The sequence below is a fragment of the Scomber japonicus genome, chromosome 6 (assembly GCF_027409825.1).
Source record: "Scomber japonicus isolate fScoJap1 chromosome 6, fScoJap1.pri, whole genome shotgun sequence".
NCBI classification, from domain to species: domain Eukaryota; kingdom Metazoa; phylum Chordata; class Actinopteri; order Scombriformes; family Scombridae; genus Scomber; species Scomber japonicus.
In genome coordinates, this window is record NC_070583.1 from 39,499,140 (window position 1) to 39,519,736 (window position 20,597).

General features: G+C 44.9%; 1 protein-coding gene across 2 annotated transcripts in view; it reads left to right on the top strand.

Moving 5' to 3' along the window:
- The window catches only part of wdr62 (WD repeat domain 62), a 30,703-nt gene extending 28,667 nt beyond the window's left edge, over positions 1–2,036 (top strand). For both annotated transcript variants that reach the window (XM_053320688.1, XM_053320689.1), the window contains 3 exons: positions 878–1,077; positions 1,159–1,256; positions 1,531–2,036. In XM_053320688.1, the coding sequence (XP_053176663.1) occupies positions 878–1,077; positions 1,159–1,256; positions 1,531–1,845 (613 nt within the window). In that variant the 3' untranslated portion in view covers positions 1,846–2,036. The remainder of the gene's footprint in view (positions 1–877; positions 1,078–1,158; positions 1,257–1,530) is intronic.
- Positions 2,037–20,597: the final 18,561 nt, after the last annotated feature.

Genomic DNA, 20,597 nt, shown 5'->3' on the forward strand with positions numbered 1-20,597 from the left:
CCCCCCCAACCCTGAGGGGGCAGTACACCTTGTTCCAGCAGAGCACCATGGTCTCAGATGTGGAGGTGTTGACTCTCATCCCGACCGCTTCAAATTCAGCTGTAAAACCGTCCCAGAGCCTGTTGGAGGACTTCACCTGTAGAGTCCAACAGAACAACATCAACCACAAAAAGCAGAGAGGTGATTCTGAGGTCCCCAAACTGAACTCTCTCCTCTCCCCAGCTGCACCCCCAGCAGAGCCTTAAGCATCTCAGGGTGAATCCCCCCAGTCGCCCCCCTACAGGTTTCTCCACCATGGCCCATGTGGGCGTTGAGGTCCCCCAGCAGGACTATGGACTCAGTGGGCCATTCACTGCAGACACACAGACACCAGTTAGAGTCTTCCTCCCAAAAACACCAAGTCACAAGGAGGCGCCTCCTCTTGTTCTGCGGGGAGAACTCCAACACTGCTGCGGCTCCTTCTCCACCAGAAAGGTGACGTTCTACGTCCCTAAAACTAGTTTATGACTCCGAGGATCAGCATGCCCACACCCTCTGCCCAACCGACCCCAGACTTTATCCCTGCAGGTGTTCAGGTTGTTTGTTCAGGCTGTGCCTGCTGAGCCCCCTCCCAGGCCTGGCTCCAAGCGAGGGACTCACCTCTCTTAACTTGCAGCTTCATTGGAATCGTTCTTAGTCTGGAACCTCACCTGGGACCAGTCTGCCTTTAGAGACCCTACCCCTCCCAGGGTCACCCCCCCCCCCCCCAACCCCCACATGATAAGGTGATGATTCTCAGAGGAGAATCGTCACAATAATAACGTGTATATATATATTTATATAAATAATGAATAACATGAAGTTAAAATAGTTTATTAATGTTTGTTTGTGTCGTCAGCGTCTCTCTGCAGGTAGCTGAGACTGCTGGGAGCCCGCTGGCCACGCCCACTGAGGAGAGGTCACCCAGCGCTGAGGAAACGCCGACCAATCAGAACCAAACCTTGACCCTCAGCCCCACCCCCTCCATCACCCCCACGGCCACACCCACTTCCTGTGACATCATCAGCTGTGACCTCATCAGCAGGCCAGCTGATCCAGGTGAGCCAGACGCTGACTCTGGGTGTAGCTCTGCGGCGCCGCCTGCAGGACGCGCTAATCATGCTCTGTGTCTGTTGCTAGGTGACGGTGACAGTGAGGTCATCAGCGTGCTGCAGTGTCAGCAGGTCGCCAACGAGCTGAAACAGACAGTGAGACACGCCGTCCACCTGTACACACAGGTGAGTCTGATGATGTCATCAGTCACATGACTGAACTCTGAAACATACGCAAGTAAAATGAGACTGTTCATAAAAAGTGTCTCCCTCCTTCCTTCCTTCCTTCCTTTCTCCCTCCCTCCCTTACTCCTTTCCTTCCTTCCTCCTCCCTCCCTCCTTCCTCCTTTCCTTCCTTCCTTCCTTCTCTCCTTCCTCTTTTCCTCCCTCCTTCCTTCCTTGACCTGAGGACATGTTCTTGTTAATATTTAACCATCATGAGTTTTTCTTTCCCGCTCAGCTGTGCGAGGCGTCTGGCGAGCGGCAGCAGATGGCGTCGGTGCTGCAGGAGGCGCTTGATGTAGTTCACCTGGAGCTGCAGGCGGTGCTGCGGGGGGGCAGCGGCGCCCCCTCTGGTGACCTGCAGGACGACAGGACGGTGCTGCGGGGGGGCAGCGGCGCCCCCTCTGGTGACCTGCAGGACGACAGGACGGTGTTGCGGGGGGGCAGCGGCGCCCCCTCTGGTGACCTGCAGGACGACAGGACGGCGTCTCTGCTGGAGAAATACTCGGAGCTGCTGGTTCAGATGACCCAGAACAAACTGAAGCGGCTCTGATGGGTACGGAGGCTCAGAGAGGACAAAGTTTAACATCAGCTGATCTGAGCTAAACCCCGCCCCCCCCCCCCCCCCAGCTGATCTGAGCTTTCTAGACGTCAGTGTTAAACTAAGAAGCACCTTATGTTAGTGTTACTGTTTCAATCACGTCACTGTTTGTACAGAAACTTGTTTTATTAATAAAGTTTTTATCTTTTACATTTCACTCTTTTTTATTTCACTTTTTACACTTTTTACTTTTTCACCAAAATAAATTCAAACTATTTTTAACTTTGTTCTTTTCATCTTTTTATTCAATAAGCTCAAAACACATATTTTAACCCTTCCTTCCTTCCTTCCTTCCTTCCTTCCTTCCTTCCATCCTTCCTTCCTTCCTTCCTCCCTTGAATCAAGGATAACAGACATTTTAAATATTGTCATTATTTTTCAAACATCCATCCGTCCGTCCTCTTCCGCTTACCCTGGTGGGGTCGCGGGGGCAGCAGCCTGAGCAGGAAGCCCAGACTTCCCTCTCCCCAGCCACTTCGTCCAGCTCTTCCCGGGGGATCCCGAGGCGTTCCCAGGCCAGCCGAGAGACGTAGTCTCTCCAGCGTGTCCTGGGTCTCCTACCGGTGGGACGGGTCCTGAACACCTCACCAGGGAGGCGTCCTCATCTGGCTCCTCTCAACGTGGAGGAGCAGCGGGTCTACTCCGAGCTCCTCCCGGATAACTGAGCTTCTCACCCTATCTCTAAGGGAGAGCCCAGCCAGCCTACGGAGGAAGCTCATTTCAGCCGCTTGTACCCGCCATCTTGTTCTTTGGGTCACGACCCAAAGCTCATGACCAGAGGTGAGGGTAGGAACCAAGACCGACTGGTAAATCCAGAGCTTTGCCTTTCGGCTCAGCTCTCTCTTCACCACGACGGATCTGTGCAGAGTCCGCATTACTGCAGACGCCGCACCGATCCGCCTGTCGATCTCCCGCTCCATCCTTCCCTCACTGTGAACAAGACCCCGAGGTACTTGAACTCCTCCACTTGGGGCAGAATCTCATCCCCGACCCGAAGAGTGCACTCCACCCTTTTCCGGTTGAGGACCATGGACTTGGATTTGGAGGTGCTGATTCTCATCCCGGCCGCTTCACACTCGGCTGCGAACCGATCCAGTGAGAGTTGGAGGTCACGGTCTGATGAAGCCAACAGGACCACATCATCTGCAAAAAGCAGTGACCCAATCCTGAGGTCACCAAACCGGACCCCCTCAACACCCTGGCTGCGCCTAGAAATCCTGTCCATAAAGATTATGAACAGGATCGGTGACAAAGGGCAGCCCTGGCGGAGTCCAACCCTCACTGGAAACAAGTCCGACTTATTACCGGCAATGTGGACCAAGCTCTGACACCGGTCATACAGGGAACGGACAGCCCTTATCAGGGGGTCCGATACCCCGTACTCCCGGAGAACCCCCCACAGGACTCCCCGAGGGACACGGTCGAATGCCTTCTCCAAGTCCACAAAACACATGTGGACTGGTTGGGCCCCATGCACCCTCAAGGATCCTGCAGAGGGTGTAGAGCTGGTCCACAGTTCCACGGCCTGGACGAAAACCACACTGCTCCTCCTGAATCCGAGATTCGACTATCCGACGGACCCTCCTCTCCAGCACCCCCGAATAGACCTTACCAGGGAGACTGAGGAGTGTGATCCCCCTATAGTTGGAGCACACCCTCCGGTCCCCCTTCTTAAAAAGAGGGACCACCACCCCAGTCTGCCAATCCAGAGGCACTGCCCCCGATGTCCACGCGATGCTGCAGAGTCGTGTCAACCATGACAGCCCCACAGCATCCAGGGCCTTGAGGAACTCGGGCCGGATCTCATCCACCCCCGGGGCCCTGCCACCGAGGGGCTTTTTAACCACCTCGGCGACCTCAGCCTCAGAGATAGGAGAGCCCACACCCGAGTCCCCCGGCCCTGCTTCCTTACCGGAAGGCGTGTCGGTGGGATTGAGGAGGTCTTCGAAGTATTCCTTCCACCGATCCACAACGTCCTGAGTTGAGGTCAGCAGCGCACCGTCCCCACCGTACACAGTGTTGACGGCGCACTGCTCCCCCCTCCTGAGACGCCGGATGGTGGTCCAGAATCTCTTCGAAGCCGTCCAGAAGTCGTTCTCCATGGCCTCGCCAAAGTCCTCCCATGTCCGGGTTTTTGCCTCAGCGACCGCCCTAGCTGCGCTCCGCTTGGTCTGCCGGTACCTGTCTGCTGCCTCAAACATTAGAAACATTTTATTATTTTTATAATAAATGTTTGTTTTTTTTATTTTAAAAGTTGAAAACATTTCAGATAATTTAGAAAGAGTGTTTAAAGCGTAAAGAGTCTGATATAAATATAACTGCACCAAAGATTTAAATAAATAAAACTATATCAAAGTAAAGTTTGAAAGTTTAAGAAGACATTTTAAATATATTGACACAAACCTTTACTAAACATGATTTACTATAAAAACGTTCATTTATTAAAATGAACTAATAATTTAGATTTGAACTAAAACTGTATTCTTCCACGTTGCCGTCTCTGTTTCAGTAACTGATGGATTTCATTGGCTCCTTCTGCACATTTCTCTTTTGTTACTTATAGTTTTCTTTTCTTCATCTCTAAACATGTAGGAGAAGACTTTGGTTAGGTTTAGGTTTAGACTCAGAGGGGCTCAGACCAGGGCCTGAACTACGAAGCTGGATTTTCTCTTACCGAGGTAAATCACCATGGTAACTGATTTACCCCGGAGCAGGTTAGCCGTTCAGCATCAGTTACCATGGTGATTTACCCCGGAGCAGGTTAGCCGTTCAGCATCAGTTACCATGGTGATTTACCCCGGAGCAGGTTAGCCGTTCAGCATCAGTTACCATGGTGATTTACCCCGGAGCAGGTTAGCCGTTCAGCATCAGTTACCATGGTGATTTACCCCGGAGCAGGTGAGCCGTTCAGCATCAGTTACCATGGTGATTTACCCCAGAGCAGGTTAGCCGTTCAGCATCAGTTACCATGGTGATTTACCCCGGAGCAGGTTAGCCGTTCAGCATCAGTTACCATGGTGATTTACCCTGGAGCAGGTTAGCCGTTCAGCATCAGTTACCATGGTGATTTACCCCGGAGCAGCCGTTCAGCATCAGTTACCATGGTGATTTACCCCGGAGCAGCCGTTCAGCATCAGTTACCATGGTGATTTACCCCGGTAAGAAGTGAACCAGCGTCGTAGTACAGACTTCAGGAAGAGGAAGACAAAAGAGGAAGAGCTGAGACAGACACTGATGATTGGTCTTTGGTACTTATGTTTGATTTCAATAATAATAATAATAATAATAATAAATGTTAGGTGTATTTTTAAAATGATAGTATGTATAGTTGTGTGATTTATTAGTATAAATATGTTTGGCTGTTACTTGTTGTATTGATCTTGTTTAACTTGAGTTTCCGTCTTCAGAAGCAGAGGAGCGTCTCATCTCTCTCTCTTCCTGTCTGCAAACACGGAAGAGAAGCAGCGCGAGGAAGAGGTAGGCAGTGTATTAATACAAATATGATGAATATGATGTAAAGTGAGAAATTTATTGAACCCTGTAGAAAGCAGAGAAATCTCTCCGTATCACTGTAATGAAGGTTTCCAGACAACTGATCGCAGATATAATGACGTCATCACGACATTAAGCAGGCCGCTGGTTTGGCTGCTAGTTATTAGTGATGGCGGATCGATACCTAAATATACATATTTCCATCCTAATATAACTTTCAGAGACCGGATGTAGTTAAACACACAGGAACAAACTCAGTATGAAGCACTATGTAAACTTTCACTGAGCGCTAATACTCGTGCTGCGTTCAGGTTCTGTGGGACATCTCTAGTGATGATGTCCTTCCGCGTTCTCTCTCAGCTCAGAGACAGATGTCGTTAGACAAACAGGAACAAAGTCAGTGCTGGTTGCAGAAATGTATGGCGGAGTATTAGGAACACATGAGGAGATTAAAGTCTAACATGAAGACTTTCTCCATGTGTGTTACTGTAACCTAAACCTAACTAAATCTCACCTGCCTTTGCGGTTAGTTTGTGAGTTTCAGGTGAAACAAAATATCAGACATAAGTGATCTTCTTTATTGTAGTGTTTCAATACTTAAAGTGGAAGTTAAACTCATGATACATGATATATGTTAGAAAACATGTCAAACTTGTAGTGGAGTACTGTGTTGTAGGTTTCTTGGTTTAAGTAGCAGCTGGTTTCACTGACATGCTCAGATTAAAGTCGGCATGATATTTCAACTTTATTCTCCACATTTCATTTTAATGTTTAAATGTTTTTTCTTCATGTGGCAGAGATGCTCTGTCGTAAACCCAAAGTGCACGACGAGGTCCAAGAGAGATGAGGTGAGGAGAGATGTAACGGCTGATATGTGTTCTTTACATTTTTGTTTCAACCTTTGTGAAGAATTTCTCTGCTTGAGAACAAACTATGATCAGACTTTATGATTCAGCTGATAAAGATTTATACCGTCTGTTAACGTTTGACTTCAGTTGTTCCAAAGTTCAGAGCTGCTGTTCTGCGTCTGCCTTTTTGATAGATAGACTTTATTTTCCCAAGTGACCTGCTGGACACGTGTGAGAATAGTTCAGACTTGCAGGTTAAAAAATAGAAAACAATCAAAAACATAAAAAACTATCACATGAAAGAACAAGACAGACAAATCACAATCAATCAACACTAAGAAAAGAATTTAAAACTGTGATTCAGTACTGTGCAGCAGAGTTATCGCTCTGAGGACAAAGAACAAAGCAGATAAAGATTTATACTGTCTGTTAATGTTTGACTTCAGTTGTTCCAAAGTTCAGAGCTGCTGTTCTGTGATCAGATTTCCTTGAAGAAGACTTCAGATTAAAGATGAACACAGAGAGATGAGACTGTTTGTGAACCAACAGACCTTAAAAACCTCCTGCTGTGAGTTACATGTTTCTTCTTCCTCTGCTTGTTTAAATGTTGATGGCACTATCGCTGGCTGGTTGAAGCTGCTGATATATTTCACCTTCACTCATCAGCTTCATTCAGATGATTTTCAGCATCTAAAGGAAACGTAGCCGACAGTTTTCATCATGTTTGTGTCAGCAGCTGTTAAAATGATCTGATAACAGTAGAGATGGTAGTTATAGTGATAAATATATATAATGATGAAATGAGTTATATGAGTATGAACATGTAATATACAGTATGTACTCCATATAATATAAAGATTAGACTCATCTTTTGGGTCATTTTCAAATGGTACAGCACCCTGCCCAACAACTGAACCTGGCTGTTAAAGGGTTTGGGTACGATGACATTCATTGTACTAAACTTTAGATAAATAGACTAAAGTGACTGACTGTTGTTTTTGTAAAACTGTTTCTTGAAGTCAGTAATTGTGTGTTTGACTCATTTAATTGGTCGTATCAAAGGTCACCTCATTCAGTCATCTTGAACCTGACAAACATTATGACAGTTATTATAATAACTAATCCACAGTTACAACAGAAAGAGTTTGTTTCACAGGTGGGACGGTTAGTGATGAACAGGTAATAAAAGCCATATAATAATATACTATAAAATGTGTTAAAAGAAGGTGACAGAAATACTGTTGAAAACATCTTTTCATTCATGATATTCAGTTATTTAATCAGGCAAATGAAAAGTCAGTGGAACATTCAGAAACTAAGTTATTAAACATTAAAGCTGAGTGAAAGTCTTTAAATAGTTTGTTACTTTGGCTCCATCTGGTGGTGGAATGAATAATGACAGGATGTTAGACAGCAGTGCAGACCTGTGTGATGTGCAGCTGGTTGTAATGAATGAGCATGTTGTTGTGTTTGTGTGAAGGTGTTTCTCTGCTATGGATCAGTGTGAGGACAGAGAGGAGGGAGTCCCTCCCTCTAAAAGCTCTCTGTGTGGGGAACATGACAGCCAGACCAAAGCTCAGAGGTGAGATGAGGATCTCTAACTGTCCATCACTGTTCTCCACTCACATCACTCCACCATCATTATTCACACTCACTGTCACATCTGACACTCAACTACTGAATAATAAGTCACAATAACTCAGAATGAACTACTAACTTTGTGAGTTAACAAAGAGCTCAACCACTGATTAGTCAACTAATCAACTAAGATGAGACAGCATCTTTCATCAGATGACATTTTGATGAACAGGAGAACGTTTCTCATCCACTGTCTTCTTACTGATTTTCATTCTGCTTCTAAAACTTCAGCTGCTGACAGTCTGCTCAACATTCATCTTTTTAAACTCTGATATGTTGTTTGTTTGTATCAGGATGCAGCAGCAGAGAGCAGACTCTCCTGAACCCAGCTGTGTGTCCATGAAGAGTGACTGGTCTATGCCTCATCCTGTTGACTTTAAAGATGGACAACCTGCTGATGTAAGGTAAGAAGTTAAAAATGGTTGGTTGGCTGTTTGGGCTGAGTAAACCTCCTGTGTTATGTGGGGCGGAGCAGGTGAACCAGACACAAACACCACAGACAGGTTCAATGGAAACAGCTTTAATGCTCAGAAACCAACAAACAGGCTTACAGACCATAAAGGGAAAGCAGTTCAAATAAGGTTGAAACCAGCAGGAACAGGTAACAAGAGGAACAGGAACAGACAGGAACAGCATCACAATCTAGTGTCTAGAATGAAAGAAAATGAGTGAGAGCAGTAAATGTAGTGAGGAGCTGATGAGGGAATTACACAGTGGCAGCAGGTGAGCAGGTGGGTTTGAAACTGAAGGCAGGGACAGAAACAGACAGGACAACACAAACAGAGTTTAAACAGGAATCATGACAGTCGCCCCTCAAGGGACAGCTCCCAAATGTCCCTCCAGGCTGGTCAGGAGGGAGAAAACAAAGAGGAGAAAGAAGGCAGGACAGATGGACAGGACCACTCTGGAGGCTGAAAGAGCTGCTCAGGACAGAAACTTTGGAGACCTAGATGTCAACAAAACCATGTAGAAAGGAGACCAAGAGACAGGAGGACCTCAGCAGGGGGGGCTGGTGTTTTGGGAGCTAGCTGGGTGTCTGTGGAGGCAGCAGAGACTCAGTGAAGCTGGTCAGCAGAGACTCAGTGAAGCTGGACAGCAGAGACTCAGTGAAGCTGGACAGCAGAGACTCAATGAAGCTGGACAGCAGTTCTTTGGTGTTAACTACATGCTTTTTTCTCTTCTTTATTCATATCAGGATGCAGCAGCAGAGAGCAGACTCTGCTGAACCCAGCTGTGTGTCCATGAAGAGTGACTGGTCTATGGGTCGTCCTATTAAGTTTAAAGATGGACAACCTGCTGATGGAAGGTAAGAATTTAACATCCAGTAATCAGAGCAGCATTTACAGGAGTTATAGAATAGTATATAGAATATGCCTTTATTGTCATTGTATAAGTAGTACAACGAAATTGCAGTGACATAGCAACATGTAACGGGTGGAGGTAGTAGGACCCTGTTGCAGCAGAGAACACCAGTGAGCAGTTTTAAATGATCTTTATTACAGTCCTCAAGGTAACTGAACAGGTATAGATAGCACGTGTAGGGCAACAGGCAGGGCTCGGGGTTACTGATGACAGAGTTGGCAGCAGGTAAGACAATGCCAGCAGCACTCATGGACATGAGGTTGACCAAGCTGGAAGTTCTGGGCTCTCCTGACAGGATCGAAGCCGGAGGACGCCACACAGCCACAGGCAAACAGGAACAGGCGATACTCGGGGTCAGGGACAGAAGGCTGGTGCATTTACCAGGGAAGACACGAGGAGAGGAGGTCAAAAGCAATACTCACCCCCCCATAATCAAGCAGGAGGCTGGTAAACAAGGGGAAGCATGGCAGGACATCTTTGAAGACAGGATCCCTCTGGAGGCTGGGCAGGAGGCCAAATAGCAGAGACAGGAATCTGAGCGAGAACCCCCGGTGGCCAGCGACAGAGGCGGAACCTGAGGCCGGACCCCTCTGGAGGCTGTCGATGGGGGCAGAGGCAGACACGGGACCTCTGCAGGAGCCGTTGGCGGAGGCACAGGCAGAAACGGGACCCCTCCGGATGAAGGCGACCAAGGCAGAGAAAGGAGCCCACCGGAGGCTGGCGTCCAAGACCACATGTGCGCACACTGGGCCCAAGAGGATTAGGGAGTTGGACCCCCGGGAGCTGAGGCGCCGGGGTGGCTTAGCGCCAGGTGAGGCAGAATGCGAGGCAGGCTGCTCGTCAGCAGAGTCCGAGGCAGAGTCCGGAGCCTGGAGTGACTGCTGATCAGCAGGGTCATGGGTTGGAGCATGCCAGCCGGAACAGGGAGTAACTGCACTCCAGCAGAAACTGCAGGAAGGGGTTGCTCAGTGAAGCTGGACAGCAGAGACTCAGTGAAGCTGGGCAGCAGTTCTTTGGTGTTAACTGCATGCTTTTTTCACTTCTTTATTCATATCAGGATGCAGCAGCAGAGAGCAGACTCTCCTGAACCCAGCTGTGTGTCCATGAAGAGTGACGACTCTATGGGTTGTCCTATTATGTTTAAAGATGGACAACCTGCTGATGGAAGGTAAGAATTGAACATCCAGTAATCAGAGCAGCATTTACAGGAGTTCATTTAGTCATCATGACAGAACATCTTTAATAAGCTGAGTGCAGATTTGAGTCATTAAATGTCTTTAAACGTGATGTTTTCTCCACAGAGTTCAGCAGCAGAGCTCAGAGGTTCCCAGTGATCAGTCTGCACAGCAGCATCAAACACAGCTGGACTCCATATTTATGGTGTGTACATGTACAAACACACCTTTTACTATTAACTCCATCAACCACAGATGAAATAGTAAAGTAGCATTCAGGTCCTAACAGTGTCCATGCTGCTCTGTTTAGACCAGCAGGCCTTCAGACTGACACATGAATCACATGTTGTGTTCTACCAGTTTAAATGAAATGTTTACTTTATCTTTCTGTTCCAGCTGCTGGAGGAGAACATCGTCACTTTTGTGAAGAACGAGCTGAAGAGAGTCCAGAGGGGTCTGAGTCCAGATGACCCAGAATGCTTAGAGAGTCAGAGTGAGAATGAGGAGGTGTTGGGCGGTGAGGAGGAAGAGCAGAGGAGGAGCAGCAGAGAGGCATTTCTGAAGATCACAGTGCACTTCCTGAGGAGAATGAAGCAGGAGGAGCTGGCTGAGCGTCTGCAGAGCAGTAAGAGGATTTTAACAGATTTAATATGATGGAGAGGAAATGGAGGCAACATGGGAGAGGTTTATATTTCAAACTCTGCTGTAAATACGCTGCACACATCTGCATCAGATCAGAGGCTGTTTGTCCTCCACTGATGAGCTGAATAAAACTGATGGAGGAGGAAAAACTACACAGACACACTTACATGTTCAGATTTCTAGACTTTCTGTAGGATGCACTCACTGATTTCATTTGTTGTTTGTTCATTCAGGAACTGGTGCTGCAAAGTGTCGACGTAAACTCAAGTCTAACCTGGAGAAGAAGTTCCAGTGTCTGTTTGAGGGGATCGCTAAAGCAGGAAACCCAACCCTTCTGAATCAGATCTACACACCGCTCTACATCACAGAGGGAGGGACTGCAGAGGTCAATGATGAACATGAGGTCAGACAGATTGAAACAGCATCCAGGAAACCAGACAGACCAGAAACAGAAATCAGACAAGAAGACTTCTTTAAAGCCTCACCTGGAAGAGATAAACCAATCAGAACAGTGATGACAAAGGGAGTGGCTGGCATTGGGAAAACAGTCTTAACACAGAAGTTCACTCTGGACTGGGCTGAAGACAAAGCCAACCAGGACATACACTTCACATTTCCATTCACTTTCAGAGAGCTGAATGTGCTGAAAGAGAAAAAGTACAGCTTGGTGGAACTTGTTCATCACTTCTTTACTGAAACCAAAGAAGCAGGAATCTGCAGGTTTGAAGAGTTCCAGGTTGTGTTCATCTTTGACGGTCTGGATGAGTGTCGACTTCCTCTGGACTTCCACAACACTGAGATCCTGACTGATGTTACAGAGTCCACCTCAGTGGATGTGCTGCTGACAAACCTCATCAGGGGGAAACTGCTTCCCTCTGCTCGCCTCTGGATAACCACACGACCTGCAGCAGCCAATCAGATCCCTCCTGAGTGTGTCGGCATGGTGACAGAGGTCAGAGGGTTCACTGACCCACAGAAGGAGGAGTACTTCAGCAACAGATTCACTGATAAGAATCAGGCCAACACCATCATCTCCCACATCAAGACATCACGAAGCCTCCACATCATGTGCCACATCCCAGTCTTCTGCTGGATCACTGCTACAGTTCTGGAGGATGTGTTGAAAAGCAGAGAGGGAGGAGAGCTGCCCAAGACCCTGACTGAGATGTACATCCACTTCCTGGTGGTTCAGTCCAAACTGAAGAACATCAAGTATGATGGAGGAGTTGAGACAGAGCCACACTGGAGTCCAGAGAGCAGGAAGATGATTGAGTCTCTGGGAAAACTGGCTTTTGAGCAGCTGCAGAAAGGCAACCTGATCTTCTATGAATCAGACCTGACAGAGTGTGGCATCGATATCAAAGCAGCCTCAGTGTGCTCAGGAGTGTTCACAGAAATCTTTAAAGAGGAGAGAGGGCTGTACCAGGACAAGGTGTTCTGCTTCGTCCATCTGAGCCTTCAGGAGTTTCTGGCTGCTCTTCATGTCCATCTGACATTCATCAAGTCTGGAGTCAATCTGCTGGCAGAAGAACAAACAACATCCTGGTGGTCTGAAGCATTTGGAGGCAAATCAACACGTTTCTACCAGAGAGCTGTGGACGAGGCCTTAAAGAGTCCAAATGGACACCTGGACTTGTTCCTCCGCTTCCTCCTGGGTCTTTCACTGCAGACCAATCAGACTCTCCTACGAGGTCTGCTGACAGAGACAGGAAGTAGGTCAGACACGAATCACAAAACAGTCAAGTACATCAAGAAGAAGCTCAGTGAGAATGTGTCTGCAGAGAGAAGCATCAATCTGTTCCACTGTCTGAATGAACTGAATGATCGTTCTCTAGTGGAGGAGATACAACAGTCCCTGATATCAGGAAGTCTCTCTGCAGATAAACTGTCTCCTGCTCAGTGGTCAGCTCTGGTCTTCATCTTACTGTCATCAGAAAAAGATCTGGACGTGTTTGACCTGAAGAAATACTCTGCTTCAGAGGAGGCTCTTCTGAGGCTGCTGCCAGTGGTCAAAGCCTCCAACAAAGCTCTGTAAGTACACACAGAACTATCCAGATTAATGTAGTTTCATCTTTGCTCAATGAAGAAAAGTAATGTTTGCAATTCTTTTGTTCGGCTTATTCTTCTCCAGGTTGAGTGGCTGCAACCTCTCAGAGAGAAGCTGTGCAGCTCTGTCCTCAGTTCTCAGCTCCCAGTCCTCTACTCTGAGAGATCTGGACCTGAGTAACAACAACCTGCAGGATTCAGGAGTGAAGCAGCTTTCTGCTGGACTGGAGAGTCCACACTGTGGACTGGAAACTCTCAGGTCAGTTTTATTACTGTGTATATAAAGTCATATTTTTGGCTTCTCCTCAGTTTCTAGTTTACATGAAGAGTTTATGATACCAAAAAGATTTAGTGTACTGTCTGATCTGAAGTGATGTAACATCAAGTATACAGGAAGCAAAACTCCTTCCACACCAACATGTGAGTCAGGATTTATGTTTCTGTCATTTAATCTTCAATAAAGACTCAATTTGCATTAAGTCATGAAAGTGAAATATAATTGAATTAATTACAGAAAATATACAACACAGAATTACTGCCATGTTCTCTACATGCAGGTTGTTGTGGATTTTTAATTAAGGAGCCCGTTCATAGGTGAATAGAGAACAGTAGTTCAGGTTGTCTTACGTGTTTGTGGCCAAGCACAATAACAGGAAGTTGCAGGTCATCCAGGCCTTTATGTCCTTAAGGCATGTTTGTAGTTGAGTTAACTGGTTGCATTCATCTGCCTTTATTGAAAGATATAATTGAGTATTGTCTGTATAACAATGAAAAATGTATAGATTCTTTCTCATAGTATGACGGTTAATGAAGCATTCTCACTCACTTGAAGAGCAGCTGGCATGGCAGGTTAAGAGCAAAGTGGATAGGGGAAGTGTATCATTCCAACTTTTCATCCATAGTGAGAGATGCAGTAATTTTATGAAGTAAAGGTGCGTCCTTCTAACAGAAAAAACAGTCATTGACAGAGACGGCTGTTAAATTATAGTAACTGGTGAAATTCACAACATTTCTCTCACTCTAGTAAATATAGATGACCCCAACATAGATAATCCCTTTATTTTAATTTTATTTGGGATGATTGTGTACGTGTTTGTGTATTTATTACTGTCAATTTTCTAGTTTTTATATTCAGGCAATGACAATAAAGTCTATTCTATTGTATTCAGTCTGTCAGGATGTCTGATCACAGAGGAAGGCTGTGCTTCTCTGGCCTCAGCTCTGAGCTCCAACCCCTCCCATCTGAGAGAGCTGGACCTGAGCTACAATCATCCAGGAGACTCAGGAGAGAAGATCCTGTCTGCTGCACTGGAGGATCCACACTGGAGACTGGACACTCTCAGGTATGGACAGACAGGTGGACACTCTCAGGTATGGACAGACAGGTGGACACTCTCAGGTATGGACAGACAAGTGGACACTCTCAGGTATGGACAGACAGGTGGACACTCTCAGGTATGGACAGACATGTGGACACTCTCAGGTATGGACAGACATGTGGACACTCTCAGGTATGGACAGACAAGTGGACACTCTCAGGTATGGACAGACAGATGGACACTCTCAGGTATGGACAGACAGGTGGACACTCTCAGGTATGGACAGACAGGTGGACACCATCAGGTACGGACAGATGGACACTCTCAGGTATGGACAGACAGGTGGACACTCTCAGGTGTGGACAGATGGACAGACACTCTGACTAACTGAGGGACTGTGGTTCATGTTTAATGGTGGATATGAGTGAAGGAGTATGAAGCTGATTGTGTCTTTGTCTCTTCCTCCAGGATGGACCATGGTGGACCGCAGACACTGAAACCTGGTCTGAGGAAGTGTGAGTGTGTTTTCAGTTTGATTCATGAGAACTTTGAGAAAAACTGGATGAAATATGTAAAAGAAGTGAAAAAAGTTCAAAATGATGGAAAATGTGTTTAGTCAGAAATGGGCGTGGCCTAAACTGACATTTATCTTGAACCAATGAATCCATGAAACAGACATTTCCTTCTGTTGGTCACAGTTCAGGAGTTAAAAGAGAAATGTTTTATAAATGTCCACATGGTGGCGCTACCTGATCCAAAATGTCCCTCATGTCTCTCCTGCAGATAAAGTTCATTCATTCATACTGACTTCAGCTGTTTGGAGCATTTGGACTAAAATGTGTTTGCAACAGACAGTTTGAGATGAAAATAATCAGTGGCAGATGGTGAAATTATTTCTGGGGGGGGGGCAGTTTGGGGGGGGCAGTTTGGTGGGGTTGGGGGTCCTAGGGTTAGTGTCAAACAAACCGTAGCACCACTTCATACCGCAGCAAAAAAAAATAAAAAGAAAGAAAGGAAAGCCTTGTCAATGACTCTCTGGTTAAAGTCAGTCACCAGTCTCTTTTCCATTGACAGCATGGCCAGTGCCTCCCCTGGGTCATGCTGTTTCTGAGAAAAGTTTGAATTCTTTTCATGGTTGAGAAGCACTTCTCAGCTTCCGCTGTGGTCATGGGTGATGAGGATCTTTAGGAAAGTGACAGTCTCTGAGAAGACTTCTTCAACATTGTTCTCTCCATAAACAACTGGAATAGATCCACAGCACCACAACAGGCTCTGAACTCGTCCTGCTGTAGATGAGACTAAACTCTGTCTTCAGCTTGCTTCCATTGAGCATCGGGTCGGCCTTCAAGGTGTTGCTCAGTGCATCCTCAGGAAATGTTCAAAAGCCAGTTAACTGTCTCCAATAACGACACAAGGCTTGACTTTTCTTGTATTGACTGGTTTCCTCTTTTGTTTTTGTAAAACTGAAATATTACAGAGATAAGAACCAGAGCTGGTGACTCGGACTTGCGACTCGTACTCGAGTCGCACTTAAGTCGAACTACACATTGACTTCAGACTCGACTCAGACTCGACCTCAAAAGACTTCAGACTTGACTCGGATTTATTATCTGTCATTCATCTTCTCTGTTTGCATTTGGGAAGTGATCTCTGGCTGTGACTGAGGATGACAGTAAACACCAACATCACGCACGCGCCGTGTGTACGTGCGCATTTCGAGCAGAGCCCGTCTACTACTGTATACTGTATTAGAAACTCTCTGATTTCAAGACAATGGCGAGTGAAAGAAGCCCAACAAGAGTCGCTTGGGTCGTTACATTTTATGTTTTTTTCAGGAATGTGAAAGAGGTTTTAAAGAACCAGTTTTTCATTTTTAAGTTAGTAAGTCAAATGAGTACAACTCATAATTTACTTGCACCATTGTGGGTGTGTTTTTTCATTTATTGTTAAAATGCAAAATATTGTGTGCTGCGTGCCTGTTATCAAAATACATTGTTGGTGCGATATATTTCTTTTATTGTATTTTACAGCATTGTTAAAAAACTCTTGTTAAAGAAAAATACAGAAACAATCCTTTGTATTTGTTCCACATCACATTGCTGTAGATTCTAGTGAAACAATCATCAATACTGTCTTATATAGAGGATTTTACAGCTTATAGAATTTGAATTTGATTTAGTGTTTGCGAGAGACTTGAAACTTGACTTGGACTCTTAACCAGAGACTTGAGACTTGACTTGGACTTGACCCTCAGAGACTTGAGACTTGACTCGGACTCTTGCTCAAAGACTTGAGACTTGACTTGGACTTGCAAAAAATGACTTGTGAACACCTCTGATAAGAACATAAATCAGTATACAATAACATATCGCACAATTCTCATCAAAAAATAAGGCAGCTAAAGTCTACTGCTAAATACTAGCTAGCAGCACACAACATAACATTCTCAAAAACCAAAAGTTTCAGATAACTCTCCACACACACTAGGCTACTTACAGACAAATAGTCTCCAGGGCAGAAGCGTATCATAAAGTGTTTAGCAACATGTGTTCATCTGCCTGTCTTGCTTGTCTGTTTGTCACTGAAGAAGCAGCTAAACTAGCAGGAGAGCTACAAAGCTGCGATAAAAACATACAGAACAGAGCGCTCACTCTGCCGCTATTTCTGAGACCTGACGAACAGAGCACTCACATTTTACTCTTTTAACCAATAACTTATTTCACTTATTTCACTTATTTAACTAGTTTTAAGATCTGAGGACAAACTTAGATTACAAGACAAATTGTTAATTTTGGACATTTTTCTGACCTGCGTTGAACTAATGTAATTTCCACCACATCTCAATATACAATTATTTAATTATAAATAAGTTTTACCACTCTAGAATTTTCTGAGAGCCTTTTTTGTAACTATTTTTACCAGTTTTTCTATAATGTACAATAATCATACATCTACCCAATCACAGTAGATTAAAAACATAAAACAACAATAATTTGCTGCCAATAAAAGTGGGCGTGTCCTGGAAAACTGAAGGAAGCCAATCAGAGAGCAGCCTCAGGTCACGTGCTTGTGAAGGGTTTACATTGACTCTCATTGGAATCAATTTATAATGAATGCTGACAGGTGCTGAGAGACTAACAGGTGCATTTTACAAGCTAATACGTTTGATTTCATCATTTTATGTTTTTTATGTTTATGTTTATTTCAGACATAAACGAACAATTTCAATTCCAAAAGGAAAAAAGAAAATCAACCAAGAATGAAACAAATAAAAGAAGCAAACAATGACATTCTTCTGGCAGTAACTGTGCCTGAAAAGGAGCAGGATGAAGTTTACACTTATTTAATTCCTGCCCCTAATTCACAATCAACTTCCATTTCTGTACCTGTGTTCCTGTGTAGTATATAGAAATATATTATCATTAATATTATTATCACTATCATTACCGTCTATATCACCATTATTTGACTTCCACTCTTATCTATATGCACAACATACAAACATATTTTATAAATGATACTGAGATTTGGTGGTTTATTTCTACCAATGACTCCTTTTATATCTCCCTCTTAATTCATTACAAAATGTAAAAGAAAATACTTTGACTTTTCATCATCAATGACGATGATGTCACTGATCACTTTCAAATGGATTCATTTATTTAACAAGTCACTGACAATAACATAAGTTTTGAATATATCACCTAACCCTTTAAAAGGTAGAAACATACTGATGGAGAGCTAGTGCAATATTAAAATCATGTTTGTTATATTATTATTTCAATTCAAGCGTGTTCAAACCTTCCTCTCATTATCAACAAAGTAAAATGAGCTGAGCTACCTGCAGCTCTGCAGTGCTGCCTCTCCCTGCATCACCACTGTTAGCTTCCAGCTCAACTTCATCTCATCTCTAATATGAAAGCAGTGGACATGAATAAGAAACATACTGATGGGAATGTCAAGAACAAGCCAAGAACACACAGACAGACTAACTCCTTTCTAGATGTGGAACGTTACTGGTTTAAGTTACATGAGTTAAGTTGATAGAAAAATCCTGTTCTTTAACCATCTTAAATACTTCATTAATTACATTCAGACAAACATCAGACGCAGCTGGAATCAAGTTTCACTTTGAAAAACATTCTCATCTAAAGGTCCACTTACTCTGTATGTCCAAAGCTTTCAGTCACATCTCATGGTCTTCCTCAGTGATGGAGTGTCTCAGTTGTCATGGAGATGGTTTAAGTTTGAATGGTTTCAGTAAAGTAGTTAATAAATCAACAGATGATAAACTGCAGCTGTATTGTGTCTCGTTCTCTCCATCAGATGCCTGTGAACTGGAACTGGATCCAAACACAATGAGCAGAGAACTCAAACTGTCTGATAACAACAGGAAGGTGACATTTGTGAAGGAGGATCAGTCATATCCTGATCATCCAGACAGATTTGAGCACAGGCCTCAGCTGCTGTGTAGAAATGATCTGACTGGTCGCTGTTACTGGGAGGTCGAGTGGAGAGGAACAGTTTTTATATCAGTGAGTTACAGAAGAATCAGAAGGAAAGGAGACAGTGATGACTGTGTGTTTGGATGGAATGATCAGTCCTGGAGTCTGTCCTGCTCTGATGGTGGTTACTATGTCTGGCACAATAACAGCAGAACATCCATCTCCTCCTCCTCCTCCTCCTCCTCCTCCTCCTCCTCCTCCTCTGTCTCTAACAGAGTAGCAGTGTATGTGGACTGTCCTGCTGGCACTCTGTCCTTCTACAGAGTCTCCTCTGACACACTGATCCACCTCCACACCTTCAACACCACATTCACTCAACCTCTGTATGCTGGGTTTACAGTCTGGTACACTGGTTCCTCAGTGTCTCTGTAGGAGGAGCAGAGAGGAGCAGTGAGGAGTAATGAGCAGTGAGGAGTAATGAGGAGCAGTGAGGAGCAGTGAGGAGTAATGAGGAGCAGTGAGGAGTAATGAGGAGCAGAGAGGAGTAATGAGGAGCAGAGAGGAGCAGAGAGGAGTAGAGAGGAAGAGAGAGGAGTAATGAGGAGCAGAGAGGAGCAGTGAGGAGCAATGAGGAGCAGAAAGCAGCAGTGAGGATCAAAGAGGAGCAGAGAGGAGTAATGAGGAGCAGAGAAGAGTAATGAGGAGTAATGAGGAGCAGAACACAGCAGAGAGGAGTAATGAGGAGCAGAGAGGAGTAATGAGGAGTAATGAGGAGCAGAACACAGCAGAGAGGAGTAATGAGGAGCAGAGAGGAGCACTGAGGAGCAGAGAGGAGCAGTGAGGAGTAATGAGGAGCAGAGAGGAGAAATGAGGAGCAGAGAGGAGCAGAGAGGAGTAATGAGGAGCAGAGAGGAGTAGTGAGGAGCAATGAGGAGCAGAAAGCAGCAGTGAGGATCAAAGAGGAGCAGAGAGGAGTAATGAGGAGCAGAGAAGAGTAATGAGGAGTAATGAGGAGCAGAACACAGCAGAGAGGAGTAATGAGGAGCAGAGAGGAGTAATGAGGAGTAATGAGGAGCAGAACACAGCAGAGAGGAGTAATGAGGAGCAGAGAGGAGCAGTGAGGAGTAATGAGGAGCAGAGAGGAGCAGAGAGGAGTAATGAGGAGCAGAGAGGAGTAGTGAGGAGAAATGAGGAGCAGAGAGGAGTAATGAGGAGCAGAGAGGAGTAGTGAGGAGTAATGAGGAGAAATGAGGAGCAGAGAGGAGGAATGAGGAGCAGAGAGGAGCAAAACACTTGTTCTCAGTAATTCTTTAGAGGGATAAATGTTATTCATTTAGGGAGTGTAGGGAATTTAATATATATAGTTCTGAGTTTATCATATTTATTTCATATATCACTTTTATTTTGGCGTCCAGAGAATCATTTCCTGTTAAACATTTTCTAATAAAACAGTTTTTGTGCTATACCTGATATTTGTGTTAAATGTGAGAAGGAATAATGAACATTTTTCCACTGTATCTGACAATGTACAAAAATACAAACATTCTGGTCAGAAATAAAACCATGTATTCAAAATATTTTACAGATTCAAATACCCTTAATCCCACATTTGTTTATACTTGGTCTATATCCAGATAATTTGAAGTTTAAAACACATCAACAGATATTTGTAGACTTAAGTGTGCTAATGGCAAAGAGAGTAAAACCTTCTCATGGACAAATACCAGTAGCCCAAGT